The following is a 16,561-nucleotide window of genomic DNA, read 5'->3' on the forward strand; positions in this document are numbered from 1 at the left end:
CGAACCCCAGACCCACCGGAGAGCAGGACCCAGTCCAACCCACTGCGCCACCGCGCCCCCCATGCAGTATAAATACCCTGATGTATACATGCATATACAGTTGTACATCATTTTGGATAAAGGTGCCAGCTAAATGTGTAGTGGTTAGAGCCACTGCCTTTCAGTCGAAGGACATGAGACTGAAAGCTAGTTTCTACAGTAGTACAGTTGATTTAGCTAAAGCTCTACCTAGGAGTAGGGTTCACATTAATCTGGAAAAAAACACACACATGCATATCAATGCAGGTATGGCAAACACACAATACAAACTCTTTTTGGTCACAACATGTCTGCCAACATAAAGTTAAGAGTTAAATTCCCATCTGAGAGCTGATGTCACAAGTTTGTACGAAACCTGACCCCAAACTCTTAAAAAGCATGCTTTCTTTACATACCACAGCACATACATGTGACTCAGTGAGGTTCAAGTCAAACACAATCTCAAGGCCCCTAAGCAGACTGCACTATGAAAGAGGCCCTTGGGTTCACACGGGTGGAGAACAATACTTAAAGGCATTCGCAAACCCAGTTAGCTTGGATCAGCGCCACACTGCAAAGACTGACACTGCCTTTGTGAAATGTTTCTACCGCAGGCAAGACTATTTCGAAGGTGAAGCAAAGAGTCTGAGGAGCTTCTGGATATGGATATGCAAGTGGAGGATGTAATCACAGATTTGTTTTGATCAACTGTTCCCATGACTTTGGCCAAGACCGTTCTACATGTGACATGGGCCAAAAGACAGCATGGGCTAATGAACCAATGTGTAGAGACAACATGCTCCTCTACACAATGTGGATATAAATATCCAGCTGGCTGATGAAAAACCTGTTCAGTTATAGATTTTCCATCGCCACTTCAAAAAACAGGCTGGCACAGCTCTGAATGTAAGCTATTATTATGAATGCCAAGTCTACCCGCACTCAACCACACTGGACCCAAAGTCACTGCAATGCAACAATTACGCAGTACTGTCTACAAAACCATTTACGCACTGATGATTAGCACAGTGCACTCATACTTCAAGTAAAACATCAGCTCACTTGAGGTATCCAGCTGATGTGATTAATGAAGACATCTGTAGAGAACAGAATAACAAATGCTGGGACTTGTAGGCTTACTATCAGACAGTGTTTGGTCAGAGAACTAAGCAGCTCTCTGCCAGAAGGCAAAATGAAACACTCTAAATCTACATCTGTTCTCCGTCAAGAAAAACGAATATAAACCAGTTGTTCTTCAATTAAACTTGTGCTGAAAGTTTGTTAAAAGAATACCGATTCTAAAAGAGTAGGAAAGGTGCTTTATTAATTGCCTAAAACCAATTACCTACTACCATTCCTGTGAACCTAGAGCACATTCCTTCCTATTACACTTTATTTCAGCAAAACTGGTGTGAAGAGAGTAAAACACCATAGAGGTGAACTTAAACTTTGAGAATGGGAGCAGAAAAGCAGCAGCTGTTTTCCAGGGGGAAATCAACCTCAAGCAACCTTCAAAGGGCTGTTTTCAAAGACCAGAAGATGTAATTTATCTGACTTTTAATGAGCATTTCTGAGGAAGGAGGGCATGGTGGTGCAGCAGCTAGCGCTACCACTTCACAGTACTTGGCCTATTTGGGTGTAGGTTTGGATTCAGCTCAGTCTGTGTGGAGTTTGCATGTTCTCCTTATGGTGGTTTGCGTTTCCTCTGGGTGCTCTGGTTTCCTTCCACAATTCAAAGATATGTCTTTCACAGTAGCTGGCAAATCTAAATTGCCAATAGTCTGTGAGTGAATGCGAGTGTAGGTATGAAGTCCTGTCCAGGGTGTACCCCTCCTAGTCTAGTAGCCAGTGATTCTGGGATAGGCTCTGGACTGCCGTGACCCTGAGAACGAGAAGTGAAGTGATTAACGACAGTAAGTTAAGACTGGGTTTCTGAGAAGTGAGACTGAAGGATGCATAGGCACTTGAAGAATATTGATGTAATTTTTTGGGAGAGAAAAGAAGGTGCTGCATGGTGGGATACAACCAGAAGAGAGTTCTGGGAATAAAAAAAGCATGTTTATCAGGGCTGCTAGACTAAACCCGATATCCTCTTTTGTGTTTTTTTTTTTTTTTTAATTTAAAAGTCATCTCATGAGTATATGGAGACTCAGACCAACAGAACTACAGTTCATTTAGGGCAGACAAGAGACACACACATTTCACTTGACCAATGTTAAGGACACATGCATTCAGGTTTGAACATCCACATTAAATACATACATACACACACAGCTGGCTCCCATTTGCAAAAATCCTTCTTCAGTTAGAGGTACTGTGTGAATTTCAACAGAGATTCTCTGCATTCCTCCCTCTGAGAGCTGTGGTACACTTCTCTCCATCTCAGCACAAGTTCCTTCCGCAGCATTATTGACCACGTTACTCCAAAAAGACTTTACTACCATTCCTGTGATGTTCAAAATGTTGTTCTCATTCCAAACACTATAGAATGGCGGGAAAAAAAAAAAATTCTTCAAGAACATTACTAGTTATTTTTATTGCACTTCTTCTATTGACAGTTGCGTTCATTAAAATAAACAGTTGATTTCAGAAAATCTAGATCATGCTTGCCATAGTTTCTTGCACTTGTTTTACTCATTTGTGCATTCGCTTTACTGTGCTGTTTGTTGTACACAGTGTCATCCAGTAGTTTCCAACACAAAACATTTTTTCTACCAGACTGAGAATATAGTTATATATTGATACACAAATTTCAACTGTAGTGTTGAATACTAGCAAGGAAAGTGCAGGCAAACACGTTTTCACATGGGAAAAATACCCAAAAAACATGCAGATAGCGCCCTACCTACATTGTCAAATTAAACATAAAAAGCAAGTCCCACCTACAGAGGCCATCCAACCTTGATTCAATCACACAGAATCAGTATCACCAAAAGATTCAATCAATTCCAGACAGTCCCAGCTAGACAGTCAAGGCCACCCACACACCCTGCTGCACTTAGAAACTCAATCCCACCCCCACATCCTGTCTCACTTAGAAAAACAGTCCTACCCACAGTTCCACCTAACCATTAAATGACAGCCAAAGTATAGAGTCAGTGTCACAAGGAGAGAATGTTCCATCCAGACAGTGTCTCGCAGAAGGTATCTAAAAAGAGAGTAGGCCTTCGACACACAGATAAAGAAAAGTTCTCCTTGAACAAATATTTCTCTTATTTCCACCAGATTCACACAAAATCAGAGCAAAACTGCTTTACCTTTGCTATAGGAAGAGCCTGAAAAAACTTCAGGTGTGTTATGTTGGCCATCTGAAAAATAATCTGCAGACTGCACCTGGAAGAAAGAATTAAAAAATGGGTGAGTTGTGTATAGAGCAACATTGTGCACAGTCATCATTATCAGACTTTTTTTCTTTAGAAGTCATAATGAGTATCAGTGCCTCACAGAGCACCTTTACTCCATAGTTTATATTATAATCATAACTGGGACAGATAAAACATAGGATACAAAAAGAACAGAATGAAACTGAAATTAATATTTACATTTATTCATTTAGCAAATGCTTTTCTTTATCTCACAGTAAAATACCATGTGTCCATTACATTAGTAGAGAGTCTTAGCTGCAGATGTGTGATTCTAAAGTAGAGTTTGTTACTTTTCAACCATATGAACCAATGTACATCACACGAGAAGACGCATAAAATTTTTTCTAAATATCGACAGTTCCTAATCACGTTCATTATAATATATATAAACATTTACATTACATGAGTAGCTGTGTGAAAGTTTATCCGTTGTTTAACAGGTATGATTTCAAAGTTACAGTGCATGAACATTGACACATTACATGAACTTAAGATCATGGGTGAACTGAGTCCAGATGAGATGAGTTTTAAAACCCTTTCAAAATGTGGACAGAGATTCAGCAGTTCTGAGTGAAGGGGGGGGGGGTCGTTCCATCACATCGGACCCAGAACCGAAAACCTTTGCGCTTTCGCTTTTAACAGCATTATTAACAATGTGACAATCATGATACAAAACACTTAAGGGTGCTTGTCTGAAGAGTTTTTTGGAGCTACTTAAGGAGAGACAAGGAGTCAAGAGCTAAGAAGTGTGAGTTTTGACTACAGTTTTGACTGTGTTAAAGTGATGGACCTTTCAGTTGTTTTTTACCCTGCTGAGTATACGTTGATCCTGCCTTAAAAGGCCATTAGTCACAGTTTTGCTTGTGTTCTTCTCAATAAAACAATAAGAGCACAACCAACCATGTTTGGATAACGCTGCTGAACATCACTTCTGTCTCACCCGTGTGGCAACCACATCCCTGCAACTGACTAAACAGTGTAAGAAAACTACTTGCGTATTTAAAAAAAAAAAAAAAAATTCACAAAAAATGTTTCAAATGAAAATATTACTGTTAAAAAACTTTGGTGGAGCTGGTTTTACACTGTTTTACACAAATTTCCTAAAATAATTAAAAGGGAGAAAACTCATAAGACTATATTCTAAATTACTTCCCTTATTTATACAATTGTAACATTTAACAAAAAAATAAATGAAGGAAAATGTGACAACAATAACCACTCAAAAAGACACCATGCCTAGCAAAACATAAACACAATATTCCCGTGTCAGAAGACTGGTAAAACATACAACTTAAAAAAAAAAATACATGCAAATATATTCATGATAGCATAATTATAAAAAATTCACTAGTTACTATTCAAGAGGCAAAGGGCACTGTGCACCATTGCACCACCATGAATCATAGCACCTGCAGAAAAACAGAAATAGCACAGAGACATGCACCAAGTTAAAAGAGGGAGGCATTATTGCCAATTCTTATTCAAAGATGGGGGCAGCAAGTAGCACAGGAGTTATATTTGCTCAAATGCACTTGAAGTTTGAATCCCACCTCCTCCTGTAGTATCCTTAAGCAAGGTACTTACCCTGAATTACTGCAGTAAAAATTACCCAGCTGTATAAATGTGTAAAGTGTTGTAAGAGGATTTGGAGTAAAGTGTCTGCTAAAGAAATAAATGTGGAGCTCTCATCTTGAGCCACAACAAAGAAGTTTTATTCCCAGTCCCAAAACAATTATCAGACTGGCAAAACTTCCTTTGCAGGAAGACAAATTAGTCACAGCAGTAAGCCTCAGCCTCCAAGCATCTTGTGTTGATTTTCCATCTTAATGATATAACGACAGCACCCAATATTTCATTTTCTTCTTGAATCAACATGAATAGCTGGTGTATTCCAGGAATTATAATTGTCATGCAAGATTGCTGGATAGAAGAAGTCACTGAATACAAGCTTCTTCAGAATAAGCATTTTAAACACATAAGTACATATTTTTAGCATGTAGCATTGCACTCCTGATTATAATTAGCTCACAACACATTTAAACTTTTGCTCATTTCAAATTCATAGGGAAATGTGAATTTTAACATGGATTTGCAGCAAGCAGGGCTAAACCTGACAGGACTCGACAGCAGAAATAATTGAGAACCTGTCCCATCTGATTTGCCCCAGTGCTGACTTCTCCTAAGCAGTAAGTATCTCCTAAGAAGTCATGTTGACATTACATGTCAAGATCACTGGAACTGAGCTCAAGAGACTAAAAGTATAGTGAAGAAATCACTTGTCATAGAGTTGCCATGGGCCAAAATTTTCATAGACAGTTTTCCATCTTGATGGGCGACCCCATTAAGCACCATCCTCCTAGTACTGCCTGGGATGAGTGCCTTAATATATATATATATATATATATATATATATATATATATATACACACACACACACACACACACACACACACACACACACACACACACACACACACACACACACACACAACCATTTTTGGAGGCCTGGAAATCCCATCAGAAACTATCAGGTCTCAAAGAACCAGACCCCTCTACACTAGAATTTTATGGTGCAATATGGCAGCTACTGGAATTCCAGATATCATCAATAAATGGACACTAAAGTCTATCAAAGCCTGGCTGTATACTTTGATTTCTTCCATACTACCTCAAGCAAATACTTAAAAGACAAACACACAAGCAGAAATCCACCATAAGAAAGACGTGAACTTCTGAAGCAACATACAGAGAACTAATCATAACTCCTGAAAAGGGAAGACAAGGGGACAACAGACGAGTACAGTCAAACGCAGACTGGGTGGAGTTACGACATTTCTGGAAAGTTAATGCCTTTACACGAGGCACTGGGTCATGTGGGGAAAGGAAAGAGATATGCTGGTCCCCTAAATACAAACTGGAAAGAAAACAGCAATTCCCATAACCGTTGTTTCCTTTCCAGCTGTTGAAGCCATTATTCCTGACATCCTAAAAAAATATTAACAGAAAGCCCTCGTTTGGCTCTCTGCCCTACTCTGGCCAAAATCTGTCACAATCCAATCTACCCACCACATCATTAGATAGCTAACTGCAAGAGCCCTTCCTTGGTGACCATATGCCACATCCAACACCTCTACACTGCTTATTTTTCATATATACATTGAAAATGAAAGGAACCAGAAAGTCATGTTTCAAACCTTGTCACATCTAAGACAAACAAAGGCACCCTGAAGGTTCTAACAACCAGAAGGAAGAAATAACACAAAAATTCTGAATGAACACACGCAAACAAAGGCCGGTTGTTACTTTGACATAAATAAACTAAACATCCAAGGTCTTACCCACAGAAACACAGCAGATCAGAGGATATCAAAGTAGTCGGGCTGCAAAGGACTATCTCAATTCTGTCTCCACAGCCTTATGTCAGAAGTTACACTCATTCAGTCTAGGGTGTAAAATAATAAGCACCCATAATAGCAAGACAACGTGTGAACCACAGGCCTCAAAAGATATCCTTCATGCACGCATCTATGTAGGAAGGGCTGAGTTCCATGTTACAACATATGCTGGGCCAGCAACTCTGCCTCCTGTGTCAGATGCATTCCCTCACAAATCTGGCGGGAAAATAAACTGAACTGGATTTAATACAACCGTAACCAGAGAGGCCCAGCCCTGGTGTTCAAAACGCAAAGGGTGTCAACTTTAACGGATGCCTTAAATAATTATCGGTGTTCTGATAACTTGATCATGACCAATCAGAGACTGGGGATTCAAGTGCTACTGGTTTATGAGCTTCAGTACATTGCCTGTCATATTTACATTTATTCATTTAGCTGATGCTTTTCTCCAAAGCAACTTACAGTGTTAAGGTACTTATAATTATTTACCCATTTAGACAGCTGAGTAATTTCTACTGGAGCAATTCAGGGTAAGTACCTTGCCCAGGGGTACTAGAGCCAGAAGTGGGATTCAAACCTGCAACCTTTGGGTCTAAGGCAGCAGCTCCAATCACTACTGGCTGTCCAGTGACTTAACCATGGTGCCAAAGAGTGAAAATGTGTTGCCAATCACATCAGTAAACAGACATATATAAATTTGGAAAAGGGATAAAACAAAATAGCACCCCTCATCATTAAACAACAGCACCCACTAGAGTTGGAGTACATATTTAAAATTATTTTGTCTTTTTTTTGTATTTGCAAATATGGATTGAAGGCATTCTTAAACTGTTTAATGTGGATCAGGCAGAAGCAGAAGAGTGCAGATCTCATAAACACTGAAGCGTTCTGTCTATAAACTTAGCCTTAGCATAATGTTACTGGAACTGATGCAAGACCCAGTGACAGAATCTAGAAGCACCTAAGAGAAAAGTAAGCAAAAGACTTACTCTTCAAATTAGTTACTTTGCAGTAAATATGACAATGCAGCTGTCTCAAAAGTTTTTCAAAGCTGGTCCTGGTACAGCTCTGTGTATGCTGGATTTTGTGCTAGGACAATAATGCTTTAGGGAACTGTTGGGAAAAGGACTGTCATTTTTAACCGTGTTGGTACAAATGTTACTTGATAAAACTTTGTAATAATGAACCCAGCATGTTTCTTAATTCTCTAACCTTATAAAGGATAATCCAGTAGTCATTTCAATTGAGCAGTAAAGAAATACTAAACAAAATAATTTTTAGAAGACTGAAAAATAAGGTAAACATAAATGTATTCAGTTTTATTATTGATGTTTGGAAAAGTAAAATAAAACAACAGTTTTTAGACCAGCAGGAAGTATGATGGTTTGGAATATTCTGTGATGTACATAGTCTTGAACTGACCCACAGTTTCCATTTTACTTATGAAGAGATTTCAAGCTACTGATAATATTTGTAGGGACCCTTGCCTACTCTGTTCAGATGAAGTGAATACATTTCTATTATTCTTTTAGAGCAGCTGGCATATGACTCTGAGATGTGATTGAGTCTGTCAACATGTTTTAACACTGATCTTTCTTGAAGTCTTTTCATTTGACTTACATTAGTGAGAGTGATGTAAAAGTCTGATTTGTTTGCTCTTTTGTTTTCATGTTTACGACTTCACTGCTGTTCTGTCCTTATTTGTTTGCTTGAGTTAACCCAATTAATTTTAATACTAGAGAAAAATTCTAATTTGAATTAATCTTTTGAACCCTCACTCCATAACTGGCACCCATGCACAGAGTATTAAACAATTTTAACATTAATTAAATTATTAAAAGTATATTAAAAGCCAGATAAACCACACAACAAAAATTGTAACAAGAAAAAAACTCCCTTCTTGTATGTGTGTATACAAGGACAGCCAGCAAATTCAATGTAGGGTTGTCAGTAGCCCTGACATTAGCTCGAGCACGTTATGCGGAGAGTTTTCCCATTCAGCTACTCAGCTCTGACAACCTACAGTACAGCTAGGGCTGTTTAAGTTTTGCTGGTGCAGTGTGTTTCTAGTAATGTTAAACATATGTGGACAAAACTCTAGGCATATAAGCTGAGCACAGGCCACCATCAAGGTCGCCAGTTTGAAGTACAAGCTCCCTGTACAGCCCCCTCTCTCCTTCTGACGCTACAAGCTTCTTTTTCGACACCCATATGCTCAGCAGTCAGTGTACGAGCTGTTCCTTCATTAGTCGTGACTTCCTGTAACTTCAGAAAAGGAAGCAGGTGTAAGGGCTCAACGATTACCACTAGATCCAGCATCCTGAATGTTTCACTTCATCTGCAATACAAATCATACATAGCAACATATTAAACATTCCAAAATACTGTATTTGCATCACAACCCTAAGATGGACAAGAAATTACTGACAATGATTCAATGCATAAAAATCTGTACTGATTTTTTATTCTTTATCTGCTGGCATGTGTGTTGTTTTTCCACAGGTAAGTTTTCGGCCCGTTCCCAAATTGATTTCTGAAGATGAGCCTGTGGTTGAAGAACTCCACTGCTGAATAGTGCAGACAGCAGGGCAGAGAAACCAGATAATTACCCAGCACTCTCCCTTATAAAGAGAGCTTTGACCTGCAAAACTTAACACATCATCCTGTGACCAGGGTGTTCCCAAAGCAGAGCCATATTGCCAGAATTTCAGGACTAGAAATGACTAGGGCTGTCACGATTACTCGATTAATTTCGAGTACCCGGTTTAAAAAAAAAAAATCCGAGTACAATTTCCCGTGTCGAGTACTCGGCAAAATGGCAGAAAGGCGACGGTGCACAGACGAGGGTCCGTGCAAGAAACGGCAAAAAATGTCAATGGTGTGGGAACACTTCACGTTAGAAGAAAAGAATAACAGTTGTCTGCAGTCTGTACAAAAACCAACTTAAATACAATAACAGCACATCTGCAATGCTACAGCACCTGAAAAGGTGACGTCCAGGCGTAACAGATGCTCCGCCAGCACGGTAAGTTCACTACTAGCTTTAATCATTTTGAATACTGTTAATTTGCATGCCGTTTTAAACACAAGACCGAACATGATATATGTATGATATATTTGCATTATAAAGAGTTTCACCACTTCAACATCCGTCAGAGAGCACAATTTAATGGAATGTAGATGATGATAAACTCTGATGAAATGTGAAGTTAAGGCGTGAATATATCCATGTTTCAAAATGTTCACATTACTTTTCATCGCGGTTTCATAACTCATAAACTCCCGCTTGGGTTAGCATGTTTGATGGTTACTAATCACACAAATCAAGAAATTATAACCCTTACAAAAATTAACCATGGCTTTATTTTCAATTTTGAAATGCAAAGCATGATGTTATTGTTCACTTGATTCTATTTTTATTGTGACTAAAACAATTACAAGTACTCGCCAAAATTATTGTCTGATTACTCGATTACCAAAATGATCAATAGTGACAGCCCCAGAAATGACACTGCTTGCTCTGTAGAAAGCCAGAGTTCCTTCTAACTCTTCCCGTATGTGGACATACTTAAAGTGGACAACAATCAATATCCTAGTGAGCATAGCAGAGCCAAACTCAAGTAAAAAGGCCAACATGAACAGCACTGTGACCTGAATATTCACTTAACTGCTACACTAGGTCTCACTCACATACTTTGGAACTACAGACCCAAACCCCTTGCACAACAAAGACAAGGGAGACTTAAAAACATGAATCTTTTTCCTCGCATTTTTCCCAGGGACACTTTGCAGAATGATATAAAAGGTCCAATTGGAGATGTTCCATATAAAAATGTCAACATTCTCAAATTTGGAAAACAGCTTCACATTGCTCATTTTTACGAACAAAACACCAGGCTTCACCAAGGTCAGTTACATTAAGAGTAATTAACATGTAAGTGCACATTAAAATGATTCATTTATATTTCATACTTTTATGAAATTTTATGGAATTCCCTGAAGGTCAGGAGATGTTACAGTCCTACACATCAAAGCCAAAAGAAAAATATTACCCTGAGAAAGAAATAAGCTTGAAAGTTATTTTTATTTAAAAACTTAAAAATTGCTTAAATCACCCAATTCAAAAAGTTTCACAAACTTTTTAAGTGGAATAAGAACAGAAATCCTTGCAAGAAAGTTACTGACAACTTGAAATGTACCAAAAACCAGTGCATTTTTGTAGAAAATATGTATGAGTATCAATTAGAAATTAAACCATAACCACCTCTGGATAAGGAGGCATATTGGTAGAAAAGTAGTTGATGAATATGCCAACTACTTCATCAACTACTTTTCTACCAACATGCCTCCTTACCCAGAGGTGGTTAGAGTAAATGTTACATAAAAAAAAACTACTTTAACAACAGTAAAGTAACAGTTCAAAACTACTCAAGTGGTATTTTGTTTTAACATTTATAATATTACATGTAGTGGACAACTTACACTTTTAAACTAACTACAACTATTTACCCATTTATACAGTTGGTAATTTTACTGGAGCAATTCAGGGCAAGTACCTTACTCAAGGCTACTAGAGCTGTAGATGGGATTCAAACCTACAACTACTGGCAGAAATGTCTGTCTATGTGTACCTACAGTGTATATTTAATTTAAATAAATTATGTGCCTATGTTCAATATGAGAAGTGTGCTGTGCCAGTGAAGTTAGATATTGTAGAACAAATAGAACAATCAGGTAAATACAAAAAACCAGTTTGCCAGCTATTTACTAAAAAATTACCACTATTTATTTAGCTGACACCAGGCTTTACCCAAGCCAAGGAGACTTATTATAATCATTAATGAAATGTTGTACATTAACCTACTTACACAGTGATGTTCTCATAGGGGTGCGGAATTTTTACTGGAGTAAAGCTCGGGTTAAGTACCTCAGGCACCACAGCATCAGTTCGAAGTTTTGTGACTGCAAACCAAGAGCTCTAACAACTCTGTGCCAAAGGCGAACAATGATACCACTCATTAGCCATTTAACGGAAGCCAGTCTTTTAACACATAACGAGATTTTAAACACAACTTTACCACAGTGTGAGCCCGACATTTCTGTGAGAAACGCCGCTTCGTAAGAACTTAACTTAAGCTGTGGAAATTTCTAGAGATGGCGGCACGCGTCTTTGAGGACAGGTCTCGAGACCTGACACGTTATTACGAATGTTTCCTCAAGGCGCGTAGGTGCACTACTATTATTAACAGGATTCTTGGGCACCAACATAAAACTTACCTGGTTCAATAAGTCCGTTCTTTTTTTCCGTAACACTTAAAGACAACTGAAGCAGTGCGTTTAAAAATCCGCATTGTGACTGTCACTGTTGTGTGTCGTCAACTTCCACAACCTTAAATGGCTCCGCAGCGTTTGTCACAATGAGAATCAGAATCAAGTGAATCAATGTTTTCTGCATAAATAAGTGCCTTCAGCTGAGTCGCAGTGCTTATCCACCGTTTTCAGTCTATATCATGTGTATAGAGAAACTGGGTTTATTCGATAGATCCTACTATAGCTCAACGTAACCCTTAAGACGTCGTACGAGAGGTTTTCGACAGGGCGACTTCTTGACTAGAGAGCAGTTTAAAATGTGCTTGAAAAACTTAGACGTGACATATACGCCAGACGACCTTTCAACTGCGTAGTTACACACAGAATTTCACGGCGTCAAAAGAGAAAAACCTGTCAAAAATACGTTTTTTTTTCTTAAATATTTTCTATACCTCAGCTCTCCCATCCCAACGTGAGTGTGGTCCTTTCAGACTTTAAAATTACGTACGTTTTACCACACTAGACTTTTCAGAAATTTCGTATAGTTGCCCACTTACGGATCGTCTGCGTGTATTTTAGCATAGGTTTACGCCCCTGATAAATGGACCGCTGTTCGCATTTAGAGTGAGAGAAAGACGCGTTTCCCCTTATTATTTTAATTTTTTTTTTTTTTTTAACTCCCTTTAATTTAAGTTTCAGCTCACCGCCGTTCTCTCCTCCGCAGATTATATACACTCTTGGAGATGATCTTCTGCTGTGGTTTGAAGGACACCGAACCCCTGTGTGGCAATGTGTGTTGGACTCGGTCAGCACCACCGCCTCTTTCTCCCTCAACTCGCTCCAGAGACCTGGCTGTTCAAGCACTGTACTCTACTGCGCTGTACCCTGTTTGACACCTGACGTGAACCCCGAGCCGCTCCAGCCAGGGTTCCATTTCCACACAGCACCGTTCTTATTGTAACCTTTATTTAGGAGAAACCTTTGTTTTATGCCACTAAATACGGAATAATCAACTTTACAGCGATTTACCGTCTTTATACAGCAGGGTATTACTACTCTATCCCTTGAAAGTATCTTGATCGAGAGTGGGATTTGAACTAGTAACCTTCAGATTACAACAGCCTTAATTTCACCCTAGAAAGATTTTAAAAAGTATAATTTTCCAAATACTTTATAACTATTTGCACTACATTGTTAAATCATTTTCATGTATTTTCAATTTACTAATTATACAATAAGTTGATATAAACCATTTGATAGAAAAGTTATTCCAAAAAAAAAGGGGGGGGGGGAGAGAACTATTCTCACTAATGTTCTCAGAGACTGGACATAAACTCTGAAGATGCAAATTTAAATCCCCCTCCTGCTGTTGTATCCACGAGCATGGCACTTATTTCAGAACTGGAACAGTGAAAATACCTGTTTTTCACATTTACATTGCTTCATTTAGCAGACACTTTTCTCCAAAGAGACTAAGTGAACACTCTGTAGGGTTATCAGCCTACACTTTATTCACCAAGGTGACTTACACTGCTAGTACTGTACACTACCTACAATGGGTCACTCATCCATACTCAAGTGAAACACTCTGTCACTTGTATACTATGGGTGACAATGTCACCAGTCTACCCGAACACCATGTTTTTGTACTGTGTTGTACAGCGTTGCCTTTCGGACTCACGCAGCACCTCACCTGTGGTGGCAAAAGGACAACCGCCAAAGGGGGGGGGAGAGAACACTTTAGCACCAGTAAACAACATGGGGAACAGTAACCCAACATGAGGAATCCAGGGACAACTGTAAACAGTGCTTCACAGAACACAGACAAAGTAATATATTGAAAGAGCTGAAAAAAGCTGTGGCGCAAAGCCAGACACACTAAATTGAATATTAATCAGTTTTATTAGTTGCTTGTGCACAGAAAAGTTCAGCACTTTGGTCACATTTGCATAGAACAGAAAAAGTAATACTTGTGAATTTTGTTAAACACTTTGCTTGAGACCTGGCTTTATGTTTTGTTAAGCGTTACGGTAACATCCCTTAATCCAACCATCTCTTTTCCATTCCAGGGAAACGTACAAACATTCTTACCATCAAGTTACACTGTATTCTCAAGTGTTTTTCTCTGTGTTCTGTCAACTTTGTCATTTGTTGTTATGAGAAATACCTTTTCTCCTTTAAAGTCTGCTAAATGTAACCCTAAAGGAGAAAGCAGGGGTACACTGTCTGTCTGGAATAGACTGTGTACCTGAGGCACATTTAGATCGCTCATCTGTTCTCTCACATTACTTTAAAACCAGTAACAGTGATAATGGTATTTTTTAACTATTGTTAAAGTTTGCATCCCCACACAGACTCAGTGATAAAATATTGCTGTTCATTACCCTATCAACACTTTACTCTCCAGGGGCATTTTACTCACGAGCCTTAGGAAATGGAGGCCACAGAGAACTGCCGTACGGTATGATTTCAGCCCATTTGCCTGTTTGCGACTGGTTATGGAACTGTACGTATGTACTCCCTTTTTTTACCTTTAGGATACAGTATGTTATTTTCACAAGGCTGTGTCAAAGTCACTGAACTATTACCTAGTGAAAATACAGCCTATGCGAAGTATACACTAACTAGTACAGACACTACCAGTACCCTGGTGCAAGACTTTGTGACCATTAATTATATTAGACAAAAATGCCTTAGCTATTCTTATAAAACATGTCTACATAACCAGTAGCAGCAAAAGCTGTCACTAAAATTTACTAATTTACAACAGATGAGAAACTCAAGAAATCTATAACCAAAAAAATTTTTAAAGCATAAACAACACCTTGCAAAAAAGCAAAACTACCACCACCAATTTTGTATTGTAAATGTAGAAAACAACATGTATGAAACATCCCTCAAGCCAAAGCTGATTAAAAAAAAAAAAAGTAAGTGGGGAATGGGGTACATGCAAAAACACAATTCTGGATCATAGCTAAGAAGATGGCATCCCTGAATTATCCCCAGTCCTACTTGTTCTGATCACCCAAATCTATACCACCCCTACAGAACCACCACACATATAGCATCTCACACACTGTCAGATTCCTATTCATTTTTAAAAACATGCTTGTACACAAACCTTGTTTGTAATCTTCAGAATAAATCACCCTGAAAATAAAACAATTAAAATGCTTACATTGAGAAAAGGTTTATTTTACAATACAGTAATGCTCAATGTGCCTTATTTTCAGGGAATCAACAGCAATAATCTACTTATATTTACTGATTTCTTTACTCGAGTCCCCTCTATAGGTATGTAGAGGCTTTTAAATAATCCCTTATATATGTGCATTTAATTTCTATTTAATTATCTCTATTTTTCTCCTGTACATTCCAAGGTCTCCTCATTCAGTTTATAATAATCTTTTAAAACAGCTCTCTACCATTTCTCGTGAAGGTAAATATTTTTTTTAGAATCACGTTTCCTCATAATGGCAACTATACAATCTTTGTGGCTAAACCCAGAACACTAAAACAAAAGTTTTTTGTGAATAGGTGCATAAAATTAAAACTTCGTGTTAATTTTTGAACTTTCCCAGAAAAAGGCACTTTTGGAAAAATTCATGTATTACAAATCAGTGGAAAACTGTTCAAATAGTATGCGAGTCTACAATACACCCAAAGAGACATTTTAACTACGATCATGTGAATAAAGAGAAGCCTTTTTTTAAATAAGGTGCAAGACATCAAATGACCACAACTGAAAACATATCAAAATATATAAAAGGCAAAGGGAGAAAGAAAACTACTGTATTTCCAAAACAAAAAGTGGAAAAGACCTGAATAATGGACACTGTAAACAATCAGACAACCAGTGTCACTTTTGACTTTCTTTACTGCATGGTCTTGTGCTCCACATGCCTTAAATTTTCAGATCTTGACAGTGTGGGCATGTTTCTTGCACAGTGGTTTGTCCTTCTTGGAGAAGAAAGCTTGGCTTTCCAGACTGGTGCTGCATACCTGAAGCACACACAGATCAGTGTCGCACCTCAGTATCATGTCTAAATATCTGTTGTGTTGTGTATACATATTATATACACAGAAGAGTTAAGTTCGCAATCACCCAGAAATCTTCACGTTTTTGAAACAACTTATACTTCATCAATTACCATTAAACTGACTTAAAAATAACTAATTACTAATGTTGAATTACTAATGTTGTAAATTACAATTACTGCTTGAAATGACTGATTTATATCTCATTCACATATGACTGCAAAGCTCCATTTTCAGCAATGTCCTTATGGTGAACTGTAATGGTAATGGTCGTGATGGTAGAGAACTCTTTATAATTGTGTTAGCACAACTGAAACCTAACTAAAGTTAATATCTAGGTTCAAAAATGGCCAACAGAAAACAGCTCTCTCAAGAAACACGTCTTGTTGTTTCGAGAAATGTAGGCTATTCCACGCGTTAAACTGCAATGCAATT

The 16,561-nt window shown here is 38.2% G+C and overlaps 2 protein-coding genes across 8 annotated transcripts in view; both read right to left on the reverse strand.

Annotated features, from left to right (window-relative positions):
- bmpr1bb (bone morphogenetic protein receptor, type IBb) overlaps window positions 1–13,135 on the reverse strand; it is a 36,455-nt gene extending 23,320 nt beyond the window's left edge. For 3 of the 6 annotated variants that reach the window (XR_001966175.1, XM_018753266.1, XM_018753247.1), the window contains exons 1-2: window positions 12,793–13,135; window positions 3,276–3,351 (exon numbers count right to left, since the gene is read on the reverse strand). The gene's annotated coding sequence lies outside the window, so the exon portion shown is untranslated. Of the gene's footprint in view, window positions 1–2,284; window positions 2,354–3,275; window positions 3,352–11,856; window positions 11,883–12,055; window positions 12,352–12,792 lie in introns of those variants that run through there. The other 3 variants (XM_018753255.1, XM_029252650.1, XM_029252651.1) reach the window with 3 other exon arrangements.
- An 836-nt stretch (window positions 13,136–13,971) lies between these two features.
- Window positions 13,972–16,561, reverse strand: part of pdlim5b (PDZ and LIM domain 5b) — a 31,656-nt gene continuing 29,066 nt past the window's right edge. For both annotated transcript variants that reach the window (XM_018753804.2, XM_018753808.2), the window contains one exon: window positions 13,972–16,090. In XM_018753804.2, the coding sequence (XP_018609320.1) occupies window positions 16,001–16,090 (90 nt within the window). In that variant the 3' untranslated portion in view covers window positions 13,972–16,000. The remainder of the gene's footprint in view (window positions 16,091–16,561) is intronic.

This window comes from Scleropages formosus, chromosome 6 (assembly GCF_900964775.1).
Source record: "Scleropages formosus chromosome 6, fSclFor1.1, whole genome shotgun sequence".
In the NCBI taxonomy this organism is placed as follows: Eukaryota; Metazoa; Chordata; class Actinopteri; order Osteoglossiformes; family Osteoglossidae; genus Scleropages; species Scleropages formosus.